This window comes from Oreochromis aureus, linkage group 3, assembly GCF_013358895.1.
Source record: "Oreochromis aureus strain Israel breed Guangdong linkage group 3, ZZ_aureus, whole genome shotgun sequence".
NCBI classification, from domain to species: Eukaryota; Metazoa; Chordata; class Actinopteri; order Cichliformes; family Cichlidae; genus Oreochromis; species Oreochromis aureus.
This window is the reverse complement of record NC_052944.1, coordinates 110,825,051-110,840,652: the sequence shown is the minus strand read 5'-3', so window position 1 is coordinate 110,840,652 and position 15,602 is coordinate 110,825,051. Positions and strand designations below refer to the sequence as shown.

Here is a 15,602-nt window from a genome sequence, read left to right as displayed (position 1 = left end):
AACAATGCTGTGTTCTGCTTTGCATGTAAGCTTTTCAGTGTGAAGGATATAAAGCTGAGTACAGAGGGCTTCAGTGACTGGTCGAACATCAACATCCGTTTGAGGGGTCATGAGTGTAGCCAAGACCACATACAGTGCATGCTTAAGTGGAGAGAACTGGAACACGGCTAAAGAAAAGCATGGCAATAGATCAACAGGAGTTGACCTTACTAGAGGCAGAAAGGAAAAAGTGGCGAGAGATTCTCAAACGATTACTCTCAATAACTCTCTCTGGCTTCCAGAAATTTGTCTTTTAGGGGCTCTTCTGACTGTCTTTATGAGCCGGACAATGGCAACTTCTTGAAGGAAGTAGAGCTTATGGCAACATATGACCTTGTAATGGCAAATCACTTGGCCAACATAAAAGATGAAGGTTCCCACACACATTACCTCAGCCCTGAGACACAGAACGAACTAATTCAGATTATCTCTTCAGAAACATTCCGCCGCCATTGTGAAGCAAGTCCAGTTGGCAAAATACTTCTCCATCATTCTTGACTGTACTCCAGATGTGAGTCACACTGAACAAATGTCAGTCATAGTACGCATTGTTTGTTTCCAAGCACAACCAGATATTAAAGAATACTTTCTTGGCTATATAAATGTGGAGCAAACAACTGGCCTTAACCTGTCCAATGTTGTCCTTGACAAGTTGAAGGAGCTTGGCATTCCATTTGAAAACTGTCGAGGACAGGCCTATGACAATGGGGCCAACATGAAGGGGAAGAAGCAAGGTGTTCAGGCCAGACTGCTACAATTAAACCCGAGAGCATTGTTTGTGCCTTGTGGAGCTCACACGATGAATCTGGTCATAGCTGATGCTGCCAAGTCCTCTCCAGATGCAACTGGCTACTTTGGGTATTTGCAGAAGTTGTTCAATTTCTTTTCCAGTGCCACCCAGCGATGGGCCATTTTAACAAAACATGTGAAATTGACACTTAAATCTTGGAGTGACGTTAGATGGGAAAGCAGGCTTCAAAGTGTAACTGCTGTCCGGTCAGACAAAAGAAGTGAGGATGCTCTCCTGGAGGCCAGAGAAGCTGTAAGTGATGCAGTCGCAAAGGTGGAGGCTCAAGTGCTTGCTGAGGAAGTAGCCTCATTTCGATTTTTGATTTGCTCCATCGTGTGGTGTGAACTTCTTACAATCACAAACCAGGTGAACAAGTTACTACAGTCCAGCTCCATGCAGCTCGATGTTGCTGTCAGGCTCATTGACACTGCCAAAAGTAACCTCTCTAAATACAGACAGTCTGGGTTTGATGAGGCTGTGTCAGCTGCCAAAGAACTCTGTGAGGCCCTGAACATAGAACCACAGTTGAAGGAGAAAAGGCTCAGGAGCACAAAAAGGCAGTTTGCATATGAAGCTGTTGATGAGCCCCTCCATGATGCCCTTAAAAAGCTTGAGGTCACATTTTTCAATTGTGTTGTGGACTCTGCTTTAATGTCCCTACAGGAGAGGTTTGAGACCATGAATCAAGTGAAGGAGAAATATGGAGTGCTGCTTGATTTCAGCAAAGTGAATGGGATGTCCAAGGAGGATTTAAAAAAACACTGCACTGAAGTACAGAAGACACTGACAGATAATGGAGTAGCTGACATTGATGGACCTGAGATGATGCAGGAAATCATCAACCTTCCTCAGCTGCCACCACAGACGTCTGCTTTGGAAATGCTGTCATTTTTACATGACAATCAGCTTCAAGAGGTATATCCCAATCTGTGGATTGCTCTGCGTATTGCACTGACCCTGCCTGTCACAGTTGCCTCTGCTGAGCGAAGCTTTTCAAAGCTCAAACTCATTAAAACGTACCTGCGTTCATCAATGGGGCAGGAACGTTTAAGTGGTCTGGCTGTTATCAGCATCAATGGTGACGTGGCTCAGAAGCTATCATATGATGACCTTATAGCTGATTTTGCAACCAGAAAATGCAGGCGTGTGCCTCTCTAGGGCATACTCTGACAACTAATTGTAAAAATGTTTAACATAGTTACTTAAGGAATGTGGCTTTTGTGTTCAAATTCTTATTTTTCTTATTTAAGTTTCTTATTTAAATTCTATTGTGAAACTATTTGTAAATATATTAATAATAATACTATTATATTATATATATATATTATTTTTATAAAAAAAATTACACATTATTGCCAGGCTCTTTGTTCTTGTTCCAATGTTCAATTTTTGTTTCAGTATTTATTTGTAACAGTATTTTTAACCTCCTTTAACCTTATTTATTTGTTTAACTGTCATGTTTGTTGTTATTTAATTAAACAAATTCCACTGAGAAATTCAAAAGTATTAATGTGTTTTTTTTTTTTTTTTTCAGTGGCGGGGGCACCATAAAGCATTTGTGCTTAGGGCACCCAAATGGCTAGCAACGGCCCTGCAAAAACATCACATGGGGAAGACAGGTCAGAGGGGTATAACAATGGAAAATGCACCACATGAGGAAAGAAAAGGAAAAAAATAACTCCCCAGACTGAGCTCCAACAGGAGATCAGTTTGAGAACAGAAAAAACACCTCTGCACATAGCACATGAAAAACTCTTAATACACCAAAGAAACACATGACAAGCAACAGGGATGGGTAAAGGGTGAGAGACAGCCAATGTACAGTACATCCGGGCCTGCAGCTTATGCGCTGGTCTCCATGATACGGTGGCCCTGAAGTGCAAACCACAAAAACAAATCACAAAATGCACAACAAATTGAAAAGCGCAACAACAAATTGAAAAGCGCAAAAACAAATTCACTAAACGCAAAAACAAATTGAAAAGTGCAACAACAAATTGAAAAGCGCAAAAACAAATTCACTAAACGCAAAAACAAATTGAAAAGCGCAAAAACAAATTGAAAAGCGCAAAAACAAATTCACTAAACGCAAAAACAAATTGAAAAACGCAAAACAAATTGAAAAGCGCAAAAACAAATTGAAAAGCGCAACAACAAATTGAAAAGCGCAAAAACAAATTCACTAAACGCAAAAACAAATTGAAAAGCGCAAAAACAAATTAAAAAGCGCAACAACAAATTCACTAAACACAAAAACAAATTGAAAAGCGCAAAAACAAAATGAAAAGCGCAAAAACAAATTGAAAAGCGCAACAACAAAAGAAGAATCACAAAAACAAATTGAGAAGCACAATTACATTAAGAAAACCGGAAAGGGTAGGTACCAGTCGGCAACAGGAGACATCACTGATTGGATGTCCGCGCTGTTCGTCTTTGGAACCGGAAGTTACTCTGCCTGTAGCGCATTTCTTTTGAAAAACGGCGGAATGTTTTGTCCTAGCTATGGGAAAAGTCTGGTTGAGGAGTCACCAAACTTTTGCAGCGGCTGTGGCGAGAGGCTTTATCACGCATCTTGCATCGGAGACACTTCACTCCCATTGAGTAAGTTAATAAGCATAATAAAATGTTTGTTATTTATTGATTTATTAGCCTAGCGTTAGCTGTTTCCAGACCATAGCAGACCAGAGGGCTGTTCCACTAAGCGAGCTCAGAAAATCGAGGCTCATTTGAAAATGCACGCAGCTGTCAAAATGACTGCTCAAGACCTTTCTAGTAGTGAAGGTTTGAGGGCAGTTCTAGTGTTAACAAACCTCGCAGCTAGGGGTGCCACGGACCAGACTTGTCCACAAGCATATTGCATAATGAATGAGCAGAAAGACTGCAGGTTAGCCTCGTTCCTGGAACCGAATTTGGGGCAATCGAGCCTGGATTTTCAGAGTGAGCCTGGCTTTTGGGATTAGCTTGCTTCGTGGAACAGTCCTCTGAGCATTTCCACAACTGAAACGATAATAAATTAGTTCATTTATTATGTTTGGTTAACTTTAGGAACTAACACTATTATGTGTCTATACATTAAAACTTAGTGGTGTAGAATTGTATTGGTCAATAGTATCAGTTACATTGTCATTCCTTGGTAGAAATTTTCTAGTGAGATTATTCAGTGTTGTCCTTATTTGCGTGTTGTGTGGACAATGGAATGTCACATGAATGAATGTCTTTAATGTGTGACATTGTAGTACATTTTTCTTTGTTTCCTTTAGCATCACAGACTACCTCAAACTGCCCGACTCCAACCTTCAGCACCTTCTTAGAATACAGAAAAAAGAAAAATGAAGAGAGGCAAAAGTTTTCTGAAGGGAGGAAGGGCTTAAAGAAAAAGGAAAAAAGAAAGGTTCAGGTAGTTTGGCTAGCTCTGTCTGAAAACAAGTTGAGGTTAATTTTCTAATGACATTCTTTTGTTATTCCTTAGGGGAGTTGTGTAAAAAATGTTCAGTGTAGTAAAGCTATCCAGAATAAGAACAATTGTTTACGAGTAATTGTACATTTAGGTTGTCAGGAAGATCCCTCTTTTGCAGTTAATAAATATTCAAGTTTGAATAGATCTGCTTAGAGTCATATTAGTATCTACTTGGCCCATTGTTCATGTCTTTTTCCTTACAGATAAATGTCGGCTTGATGACCATTAAAAAGGGTGGTTTGAAGCCATACCGTGGAAAAACTATTTTCCTAACAACAGACCCTGACGCTACTGCCACAAGTCTGCTCAATCAAGCTGTTAAAAAAATGAAGGACTTTAACAAAGATCTAAAAGATGGACCTTTCCTTCTTCTGTATCCGGATGGCACTGAGGTCATTACTGTCCCTGGAACACAAAGACCATTTACACTTGAGGCTTATAAGGCTGAAGTTGGCAAGCCTTATCAAAGAATCACTGTTTTCATCTGCTTGAAGAGTGACTTTGAAGATGGTAAGCTGCTAATGTTTGTTTGGATTTTGACACACATTCCTTAGTTTCAACAAATGATAATTTTGAAATTGTGAAATGATAACATTACGCATAAAGCACCCAAGTCAATAGCATACCTACATTAAAATGGTGAATGGCCTGTATTTGATATAGCACCTTCTAGGGTTCTACAACCCCCCCAAAGACACTTCACAACAAAACCAGTCATTCACCCACACACATTCACACACTGCTGGTGATTAGCTACAATGTGGACAAAACTGTCCTGGGACTCACTGATTGAAGCAAGGCTGCTGTACACAGATGCCACCTATCCCTCCCACTACCACCACCTGGCATGGAGGGTGAAGTGTCTTGCCCAAGGACACAACGACTGTGACAGACTGAGCAGGGCTCAAACCTTCAACCTTTTGATTACAGGGCGGGCTTTTAACTCCTCTGCCACCATTGCTCCCTAAATTAGCTTGTATATGTTATGTTTCTTCCTGGAAACATGAAATTCAGCCATTTTGGATCTACTGAGTCATGAGTTTTAAATGCTAACTTTATGCCTTTCGTATTAATCTATTATTGATGATCAAATAAAGTTTCATACATTAGTATGAATTTAGTTAGCTTAGCTTAATTTGTTTTCATGTTTTGTAGTTGGAGAAAACTCAGACTTGTCTGACTCTGACCCAGAGATTGTTATTAAAAGGCCCTCTGAGTTTGATCTTGCTGATACACTGGTAAGTACAATTTAAAATTTTTATAGAGTTTTCTTGTTGTTTAGCCACCACCATTTGCCTCAGTTCAGTAAAACAGTTAATAGTTATATGTGAAATACATTTTGTGTGTGTTCTGTGCGTGCTTTCATGCGTGCAGTGTTTGTTTGTTTGTTTCAGCCATTGGAACTTCAACATGAAAGCAGTCCTTTACAGAAAGCGGCAGAATATGAGTAAGTGATATTTGAAGAACATGTAATCTTTTACTGTTTTTGCCTACACTTTGTATTAATGAGATATACACTTTTGTCATTCATTCTGTATATGGTTTTGGAACATGGACTACATAATACTTGTATTGCTTGTTTGTTAATCAAGATGCTTAAATATTCTCAAAGTGTCAATTAATATTTTCACAGTACACAACAAAAATGCTTTTCTTTGTTCTCTAAGGAAGGGTGCTGGGGATCTTGTGCTTGCTAATGAAGTACAACAGGTAAAAACTATTTTATTAGTAAAACAGTGCAGCAGACAATCTCCACCGCCTTTACTTTGCAATTAGATAACGATTCACTGTTTGCTGAGCCCCCAGAAGAACCTGTGTTAGTAATTTAAACATTTGAATCCAATTAACCGCCATCTTGTTCTGTACAAGACATCATGCAATCATGAGAGAAGTATATATACCTTTAAAAAAAAAAAAAAAGTTTCCTTTTTTAGAGACACCAATTTGCAGGCACATGGAATTATTGCAAATTTGGCACTGGAACTTGACCACAAGAAGGTCAGCAGGTTCAATATATCAAGGTCAGCTGTATGGGATGGAGCTGTTAGAGGATTTCGACGCAGCACATACTCTGACAACTACGACATGTTCATCAAGTTTAATGATGATGCTGGCAGCTTTGAAGAAGGTTTGGATACAGGTGGCCCGAGGCGTGAATTCCTCACACTTCTTATGGCCAGTCTGTGAAATCGCCCCATCTTTGATGGACCTCCAGAGAGCCGTTATCTTGTATATAATTCAAGAGGTGGATGTTTTCTCCGTAATTATTACAATGGAAATTTTAATAAAAATTGGCGTATTTTTTTCATTAGCATATTTAATAGCAATTAACCATGATAATTATGTGCCCTGTATAACAGCTGCCAGGCAAGATGAGTACTTTTAGCAGGAAAGATGATCGCTGTATCCATTGTGCATGGGGACCAGCACCACATTTCCTCTCCAAGAACCTGGTCAACCACATCACAGGGAATCAGAGTTTCAGCGCCACTGTAGAAGATGTGCAAGATGAGGAGATCACAAAATTCTACATCAGGTAAAAATTACCTAGGCTCAGGGAATGGGTTTACTTAGAAGACACTTGGGGCCAGTTTAAAAGATTTAATCAGGATAAAAGTTATCCGGGTTGGATCATATCTTGAAAGTAGGTTCAAGGTAGATTCTGTAATCTGAAAGGACAGATTTCCAACTCCCAACAACACAAGTGAAATAACAAATTGATTATTTTTTTTAATCCAATGTTTGAATGAATCGTAAAAGTAGTGAAAATTATATTTTGTTTTTCTTACAGTAAACCTTTTTTTTTTTTTTTTTTTTTTTTTTTTTAATAGGTCCTGAAAGCTGAATCAGAGGAGTCTTTGCATAATCTTATTTTGCAAAACAGCACAATCTTCAAACTGCTGGATGCCTCAGAAACGTCAAGCCTTTTGAGAAACAAGCATTTGTGGAGGAGTACCTCAGATGGTACATCCTTGAAAGAAACCAAAGTGTCATTCAACGGTAAACTCATTACTCCTTTTAAATTCAGGATGGCCAGTTGCTCATCACAGCAGCCACTGACATTTTCAGACCTTCAGATGTATATGAAAAACTGATTCAGTAGCATCCGTGTGATCTGATGAACAACAAGTTAATTCCTGAGCCACTGTCGCACGCTATTAACCTTTTGACACTAGAACTCTAATTTAGTATACATTTATTGTTCACAATGACCCATAATAATCATAGTCATGCAACATGATTAATTTTTCAGTTATTTATAAAAGAGGTGATCCCTTGTTTGACACACTTGTTTATTCCAGTGTGAAAGCACTATTTTTTTTTAAATGCTAAAATACCAATGAGCTCTTCTTTTTTGCTGTCACAGTTAATTTCTGAGCGCTATGAATTGTTTTGTGTATGAGTGATTCTATGCATTTGAAATCTGTCCAAATTTATAATGAAAGATCTAGTAGGTAAAGACATTTAAACACAATTTAGAAGACTGCAATAGTTATAGCTATAAACCAATTATTAGTTATTTGTCTATCCTTTGCAGATTTAAAGATGGACTGGAAAGTCTGAATTTTTAAGTGCACTGCAACAAAATTCCAGTGTGCTGGCCCCACTCCTATGCTTCTCTGCCAAGGCCCTGACTGCTTCAGAACTGGAGAGCATGTTCAGACCAGATCTCAGCCCAGCAGGAAGCAACAAGCGGCATAAGGAGGTCCTAACACTTGGCTTTAGGGCAGATTATCTCCTTGATTGTGAAGGTTTGAATGACCATTTTTATTTGTTTATAGTTTTATGAAAGGAGAGGTGAGGAAATAAATTTTCTGTAATGTACTACAGTGTTTACTTTCTTCTTTCAGAGAAGGCAACAGCAGTGTGTCTGGAAGATTTGATGTTTGCCACAGGGCTGACGGCAGTTCCACCGGCAGGAATGACACCACCACCATGCATCCAGTTTTTAAGTGTTTCGCCTTTTCCAGTTGCAAACATCTGTGCAAATACTCTGAAGCTACCCATCTGTGACTCATACAGCATCTTTAAGGCCAACATGGACTTTGGAATTCAAAATGCTCCAGGATTTGGATGTTCTTAAATCAGCAAGGTCATCAAGTTACAGTTACTGAGTTACCCTGTTAGGTTCAGCTGCCGTTGGCATACTACTTAACACATTCATGTGACAAGCAACTTCCATATTGTTAAACATTTAGTTGTTTTTTCTGAATATTGTGGATGTTGGAAAAGTGACAGAAATGCTGGACACTATTTGTAAATGGTTTTATTAAAGAAAATTTTAAATGTTTCCTTGTGGTTAAATGTTAATATTTAAATCCATGCCAGTTGCTGTATATTATGAACAATATTATATTCAATTTAGCAAGAGGAAAGGAAACACTACTAACATTTAAAAATGAAGGAAAAACAGAAGGGCTGGAGCACTCAAGTAAGTCCAAAGGTTTTATTAGGTGCAAAAAGGAAAGAAACTAACGTTTCGACACCGTGTGTGTCTTCGTCAGAGTAACTCTGACAAATGTCATTACAAACTGAAGTTCAGTTGGTATCTAAAACCCAGCTATGTCCTTCAGGGCCAAATACAGTTCTGTGGCCGATTCCCAGTCTTGTGGCTGCTGCAGTGTGTTTTGTTGTACAGCCTGTTGTAAATATTCCCCAATGTTTGGATCACCACACAATCCAACCAGTAGCCCCTCCTCGGAAACGCATCTAGTTCCCTCTCCTCAACAGCAAATCCACAGTCTCTTGAACCATATCTGCAAAATGAAAATAGAACAGTGAAGGATTTTTGCTGACAATATGGAACTATATAAATCAACGCATGCAGTGACATGTTATAAACTGCTCTATCATACTTATGTGTAAAATTATGAATATATATTAACCAACTTAAGCAATAACAACACCTTGCATTTAGTTTGATGCAAAAGGTTAATTTTGTTAAGAACTCAAATACCTGTGAGGCAAGAGATAGAGTTTGTTTGAATCCCCTGGACACGATGCAAGTCTGCTTGGCCGGATCCTGTGTTTGTTCCAGAGGTCTTTGCATTCATCCAGGTCTTTCTGTAGAAGCCCTCTGAAGCAGAATCTCAGCAAGCATTGGCGTTCGTGGCTTCCATTGAAGTTTCCAGAGTCTCTTAGGTCTCCAAAAAAGTCCATCCAAAACTGAGACCTGGGTATATAATTAATATTTAAGAATCAATTTAGCTTTGTTCTTGGTCATTTTATAGGGTTTGTTACATTTTGGTCCCATTTAAAACATGCCACAAATGGATGTCAAACAAAGTAATGCATATTAGTTTTCCATAAATATTGTAGCGACCCTGCAGTAATGTTCTTGTTAAAAATGCTGTATTCTTTTCACTCTGTTCTGTGTGTTGATTGTGAGGAGTGGAGAGTTTGGTCTGAGTTTTTCATTTTGTATTGGCGTCGTTAAATCTAGGCAAGCATGCTCATTTCGGCACAACAGCTGACAATGACCATTTTGAGTTCCTGCAATAAAGTGACGGCTGTTAACGTCTATCTCATCCAACTTTTCAACACGTCCAGCAGGACGCTACTCTATTTTCTTAAATGCATGTAAAAAACAACAATCTGATCAGCTTTCACTGTAGCTTACACCTACCAGACACAAATGTACCCACCTTCCTCTTCTGAAATAAGACCACCATGACTCGATGCGCTGATTCCCAGTAGATGATCCGTAACTGTGGCTTGACGATCCAGCATAATAGTCCGTGTGCGCGTGACGGAGGGTACACTGTATTGCTGCCATAGTCCCATTCTCAGTCCCGAAGTCTGTTCGTAATCTCATTGGTATCACACCAAGACTCTTTACACAGTTTATATAATTGTGAGCTATAACAGCCGGGTTGTTGTTTGTTGCTCCACACACAAGCCACATCAGTCTTCTTGAAAAGCCATCTATACATCCTGACAGGGTTTCAGTTTATCATAGCCATCTACATGCCATATGTAATTGGGCCCCATGGAGTGATACGTGCGTCTTGTGAACCTCCTTCGAGTTCTCAAAGCGATTCCTTGAGGATTTAGTTGTCTCAACAGCCTCATAACTACATCACGCTTGACACGCAGCTTGTGTTTTGTTTTGAGAACTTGCCACATGGTCCGATATCCAAACAATTGTCCTGGTCCTCGAAGCTCGGACAAAATGGCACGCCTCACCTCAGGAAGTGGAGAATAGTTGCCTCGCCTGTACAGTCCAGATTCTTTTAAATGTGTTTTCAGTGTACGCATACTAATTGAAATGTCATGATTACACTTGAGCATATCCAGTATCACCTCGTATGTATGTCCTGAATCAAAAATATTCTCGAATAGTGACAGCTATGTTTGGGTCACCGCTAATGTTCACGTTTGAAAATAATGCGCTACAGGCAGAGTAACTTCCGGTTCCAAAGATGAACAGCGCGGACATCCAATCAGTGATGTCTCCTGTTGCCGACTGGTACCTACCCTTTCCGGTTTTCTTAATGTAATTGTGCTTCTCAATTTGTTTTTCTGATTCTTCTTTTGTTGTTGCGCTTTTCAGTTTGTTTTTGCGTTTAGTGAATTTGTTTTTGCGCTTTTCAATTTGTTGTGCGTTTTGTGATTTGTTTTTGCGCTTTTCAATTTGTTGTTGCGCTTTTCAATTTGTTGTTGCGCTTTTCAATTTGTTTTTGCGTTTAGTGAATTTGTTTTTGCGCTTTTCAATTTGTTGTGCGTTTTGTGATTTGTTTTTGCGCTTTTCAATTTGTTTTTGCGTTTAGTGAATTTGTTTTTGCGCTTTTCAATTTGTTTTTGCGCTTTTCAATTTGTTTTTGCGCTTTTCAATTTGTTGTGCGTTTTGTGATTTGTTTTTGCGCTTTTCAATTTGTTTTTGCGCTTTTCAATTTGTTGTTGCGCTTTTCAATTTGTTGTTGCGCTTTTCAATTTGTTTTTGCGTTTAGTGAATTTGTTTTTGCGCTTTTCAATTTGTTTTTGCGTTTAGTGAATTTGTTTTTGCGCTTTTAAATTTGTTTTTGCGTTTAGTGAATTTGTTTTTGCGCTTTTCAATTTGTTTTTGCGCTTTTCAATTTGTTGTTGCGCTTTTCAATTTGTTGTGCGTTTTGTGATTTGTTTTTGTGGTTTGCACTTCAGGGCCACCGTACCATGATCCACCGTCAGCATCGGAAGGGAATAAGCGTCGAAGGCGTTTGGAGGGGGGAGGGGGGATGAGTGTGTGCATATCAGTGTATATGTATGTGTGTGCGTGTCGAGAGTTCAGCTGAGACAGTGTCCTTCGCCCTGCCAGGCTAAGTAAACAGTCTTCCAGCCAACCCAGGTGGCCTTGCATAGAATGGGAAGGAACAGACTAAACACAGTCGTTATCAGGGTGTTTTGTTGTTCGTCTCCAGCCCTGCGACCGCAGCTGGCGCCGAGAGGGTATCTGCATGAAGTGATGGTGCTTTTTACTTTAGTGCGAACAGCTCATATGAATTTCAAAGCAGTTCTACACAGCACATAGTGCACATTGTGGGAATTTACGACTGTGCGTAAATCCCCCCTAATATTGGTATGATCCGAGCTCAGGCACTAAGAGACTGAGCGAGGGGGCGGGGCAGCTGCTGCCCGCGAGTGCGCTGAGAGAAACGGAGCCAGCCAGACAGAGGAGAACTGAAGTTTGAGCAGGTACCAAAGCAAATCATTCGTACTGTACAAATAATGTAAATATGACGGTGTATCACGAAAGATTGATATCAAACTGATCACTTGACCTATATTACGTTACTTGCTCTTCAAGTGAATCAACAAATGGCGAAATGAAAAGCCGAACAACAACAAAGCTGTTTCTTTAGACAGTCTTAGCTTACATGTGTGTTTATTTATTTTCAGTTGTTACCCTCCACGGCTAAATAAACCGGTTTCAGTAATGCACTGATATACAAGGATGGACATAAGGGGCTTCCTTCAAAGAAAAAACTCAGGTAGATGTTATTTTATATATTATGCTTTGTATGTTGTTCAGTATATTTCTATGCAAAACAAGAGGAACTTCAATACACAGCAGTATATTCACAACTGAAACCAGATATTTACATACACTTTATGGAAAACACAAGAACATTTTTTTTACTGTACAACATCAATTTAGAGTAAACTTGTTTTGTTTTGGATAAATAAATGTTGAAATATCTTTTGAATTAGTTAAATGTCAGAATAAAGAGAGACAGAGCTGTCTATTTTATATCATTTTCATCACATTTAGGAGTACATATACACTAATTTTATTGTTAATTAATACGAAAATTCCAATCAATTCCATTCTGAGCTGAAGAAGCTTCTGATAGGTTAGTAGAGTCCATGTGAGTAAATTGGTGGCACACCTGTGGATGCATACAGTGGGGCAAAAAAGTATTTAGTCAGCCACCGATTGTGCAAGTTCCCCCACTTAAAATGATGACAGAGGTCAGTAATTCGCACCAGAGGTACACTTCAACTGTGAGAGACAGAATGTGAAAAAAAAATCCATGGATACACATGGTAGGATTTGTAAAGAATTTATCCGTAAATCAGGGTGGCAAATAAGTATTTGGTCACCTCAAACATGGACAATCCCTGGCTCCCACAGACCTGTAACGTCTTCTGTAAGACGCTTTTCTGTCCCCCACTCGTTACCTGTATGAATGGCACCTGTTTGAACTCATCATCTGTATAAAAGACACCTGTCCACAGCCTCAAACAGTCAGACTCCAAACTCCGCCATGGCCAAGACCAAAGAGCTCTCGAAGGACACCAGGAAAAGTATTGTAGACCTGCACCAGGCTGGGAAGAGTGAATCTACAATAGGCAAGCAGCTTGGTGTGAAGAAATCAACTGTGGGAGCAATCATCAGAAAATGGAAGACTTACAAGACCACTGATAATCTCCCACGATCTGGGGCTCCACGCAAGATCTCATCCCGTGGGGTCAAAATGATCATGAGAACGGTGAGCAAAGATCCCAGAACCACACGGGGGGACCTGGTGAATGACCTGCAGAGAGCTGGGACCAAAGTAACAAAGGTCACCATCAGTAACACACTAAAACGGCAGGGAATCAAATCCCGCAGTGCCAGACGTGTTCCGCTGCTGAAGCCAGTGCATGTCCAGGCCCGTCTGAAGTTTGCCAGAGAGCACATGGATGATACAGCAGAGGATTGGGAGAATGTCATGTGGTCAGATGACACCAAAGTAGAACTTTTGGTATAAACTCAACTCGTCGTGTGTTTGGGAGACGAAGAATACTGAGTTGCAGCCCAAGAACACCATACCTACTGTGAAGCATGGGGTGGAAACATCATGCTATGGGGCTGTTTTTTCTGCCAAGGGGACAGGACGACTGATCCGTGTTAAGGACAGAATGAATGGGGCCATGTATCGTGAGATTTTGAGCCAAAACCTCCTTCCATCAGTGAGAACTTTGAAGATGAAACGCGGCTGGGTCTTCCAACATGACAATGATCCAAAACACACCGCCCGGGCAACAAAGGAGTGGCTCCGTAAGAAGCATTTGAAAGTCCTGGAGTGGCCTAGCCAGTCTCCAGACCTCAACCCCATAGAAAATCTGTGGCGGGAGTTGAAAGTCCGTGTTGCTCCTGACTAAATACTTTTTTGCCCCACTGTATAAGGCAAAACACAGAGCCTGTTTCTGTGACATGGGAAAATCAAGAGATGTCAACCAAAACACCAGGAACAGAATTGTGGAGCTCCATAAGTGTGGCTCAATTTTGAATACAATTTGGTGCCATTTGCAATTAAGAAATACAGATAGTTTCTCTCTTTACTCTTAAAGTTAACAAATATGTTTTTTATATTCATCAATCTAAAAAAAAATAAACATTTAGTCTGATTTGATGTTAAAATTAAAAAAGTGTTTGTGTTTTTATCTGAAGAGTTTATAAATATCTGGTTTCAACTGTATATTTGATGATTGTCAGCACAAAGAGGGAGAGAGAGGAACAGAGAGGGAGAGAGAGGGAGATGGAGAATGAGGACAGAACAGAGAGGGAAGAAGAGCAGGTGAGACAGACATGTTAGTCAAATGGTTGTTTACCAAAAAGTATCACCGTATCATAGGAACTCATGTATCTCGTACCTAGTGTTTCTTTTTAGGTTTGTTATTTTTCAAGTTATATATTTATTAAGTTTTGCAGGCTTGTTTGCACAACAAGGCTAAATAATTATATAAACTTTTCTGAATCTAAATAGTGGACTTTGGTACAATTAAAAAATAAGTGTAGTGCAGGTCTATGATGGTTTTTAATGCTACTAGCATCTAGTTCTGATTCTGGTTCTGTCTTGGTTAAGTCCTAAGCAGTCCTATTTTGAACTGTTGTAGTCCTGTTTTAATTCCGGATCAGTTCTGGGTCTGGTTGAATTAGGGTTTAGTCCTCGTGTCTTGATCCAGCCCTGATTTTGTCCCCCCCCCCAAAAAAAAAAAAAAAAAATCCCACATGCATACTACCCTTTAGGGCTAAGCCCCAGGTGTTTCAAATGTCTGGCTCCGCCTCTGGTTCTACAGTCCAACACTGGTCTCTCAATCTCCCGTTGGAGAGCCGCAAGCTTCGCCATGCTTGCGTTCTGTGATGTTGTCATTCTTTTGCTCAAGGAGTTGATTCTGAGAACTCACAACAGTGTGCCTCCCCGAGATGTCGTCCAATTTGCTCAGAGATGTTATTCCGAGTGTCATGGTTCGGATTTGAGGAAGAGACAAACGACTGCAAAGTCCCAGTAGATGTCAAAATAGTGATTTTATTAAACACATATATATGTGGGGAAGATGAGCATTATTAAACTTCCAAAGACAGTCTCCCCAGAACAACAAATGAACAGTTGTATTTATATCAGTTGATGATGAATAATATGCGTCAAAGCAGTTGGATTTACTGGAAATCTAAGTATCAATTCTCGTAATCCAAGAACATTCCAGTACATCGGACCCTTGACACCCTTTACTCCCTACACCAGATGTTTCTTGTTATTGCTAAACGGTCACATACACCGGACAAGTCACGTAGCAGTTTTGAGCAAAACAAGTTGAGAAACTGTGTGTGTATGTACAGGCCCTGCTATGTGAGCCTTGTGTGTCTTGCCCTCCATGAACCTCTTCCGAGTCACCTGTTGCCGGGCAGATTCCCCTGCAGCAAGCTGTGGTGGACCCACAGGCCTCCATGCTGTGATTTTATTATATGTGGTGTGTTATATTGTATAATAAACAATATAATAATATAATAATATAATAATTTATAAACTCCACACGAGCTAGCCCTTCCGAGATGTAATCAGTCTGCACTCA

At 39.8% G+C, this 15,602-nt stretch overlaps 1 protein-coding gene and 1 long non-coding RNA gene across 2 annotated transcripts; both read left to right on the top strand.

Moving 5' to 3' along the window:
• Positions 1-3,149: 3,149 nt before the first annotated feature.
• Positions 3,150-6,782, top strand: LOC120435029. Its single transcript, XM_039603772.1, has 8 exons — positions 3,150-3,430; positions 4,090-4,226; positions 4,490-4,796; positions 5,442-5,524; positions 5,681-5,733; positions 5,954-5,996; positions 6,647-6,700; positions 6,756-6,782. The coding sequence occupies exons 1-8, from the start codon at positions 3,244-3,246 to the stop codon at positions 6,780-6,782; spliced, it is 891 nt and encodes a 296-aa protein (XP_039459706.1). The 5' UTR covers positions 3,150-3,243.
• Positions 6,783-6,811: 29 nt separating this feature from the next.
• LOC120438985 lies at positions 6,812-8,525 on the top strand. The gene is made up of 4 exons (XR_005612305.1): positions 6,812-6,822; positions 7,118-7,286; positions 7,825-8,038; positions 8,138-8,525. It is a non-coding gene; the product is annotated as an uncharacterized LOC120438985 (long non-coding RNA).
• The last annotated feature ends 7,077 nt before the right edge of the window (positions 8,526-15,602 follow it).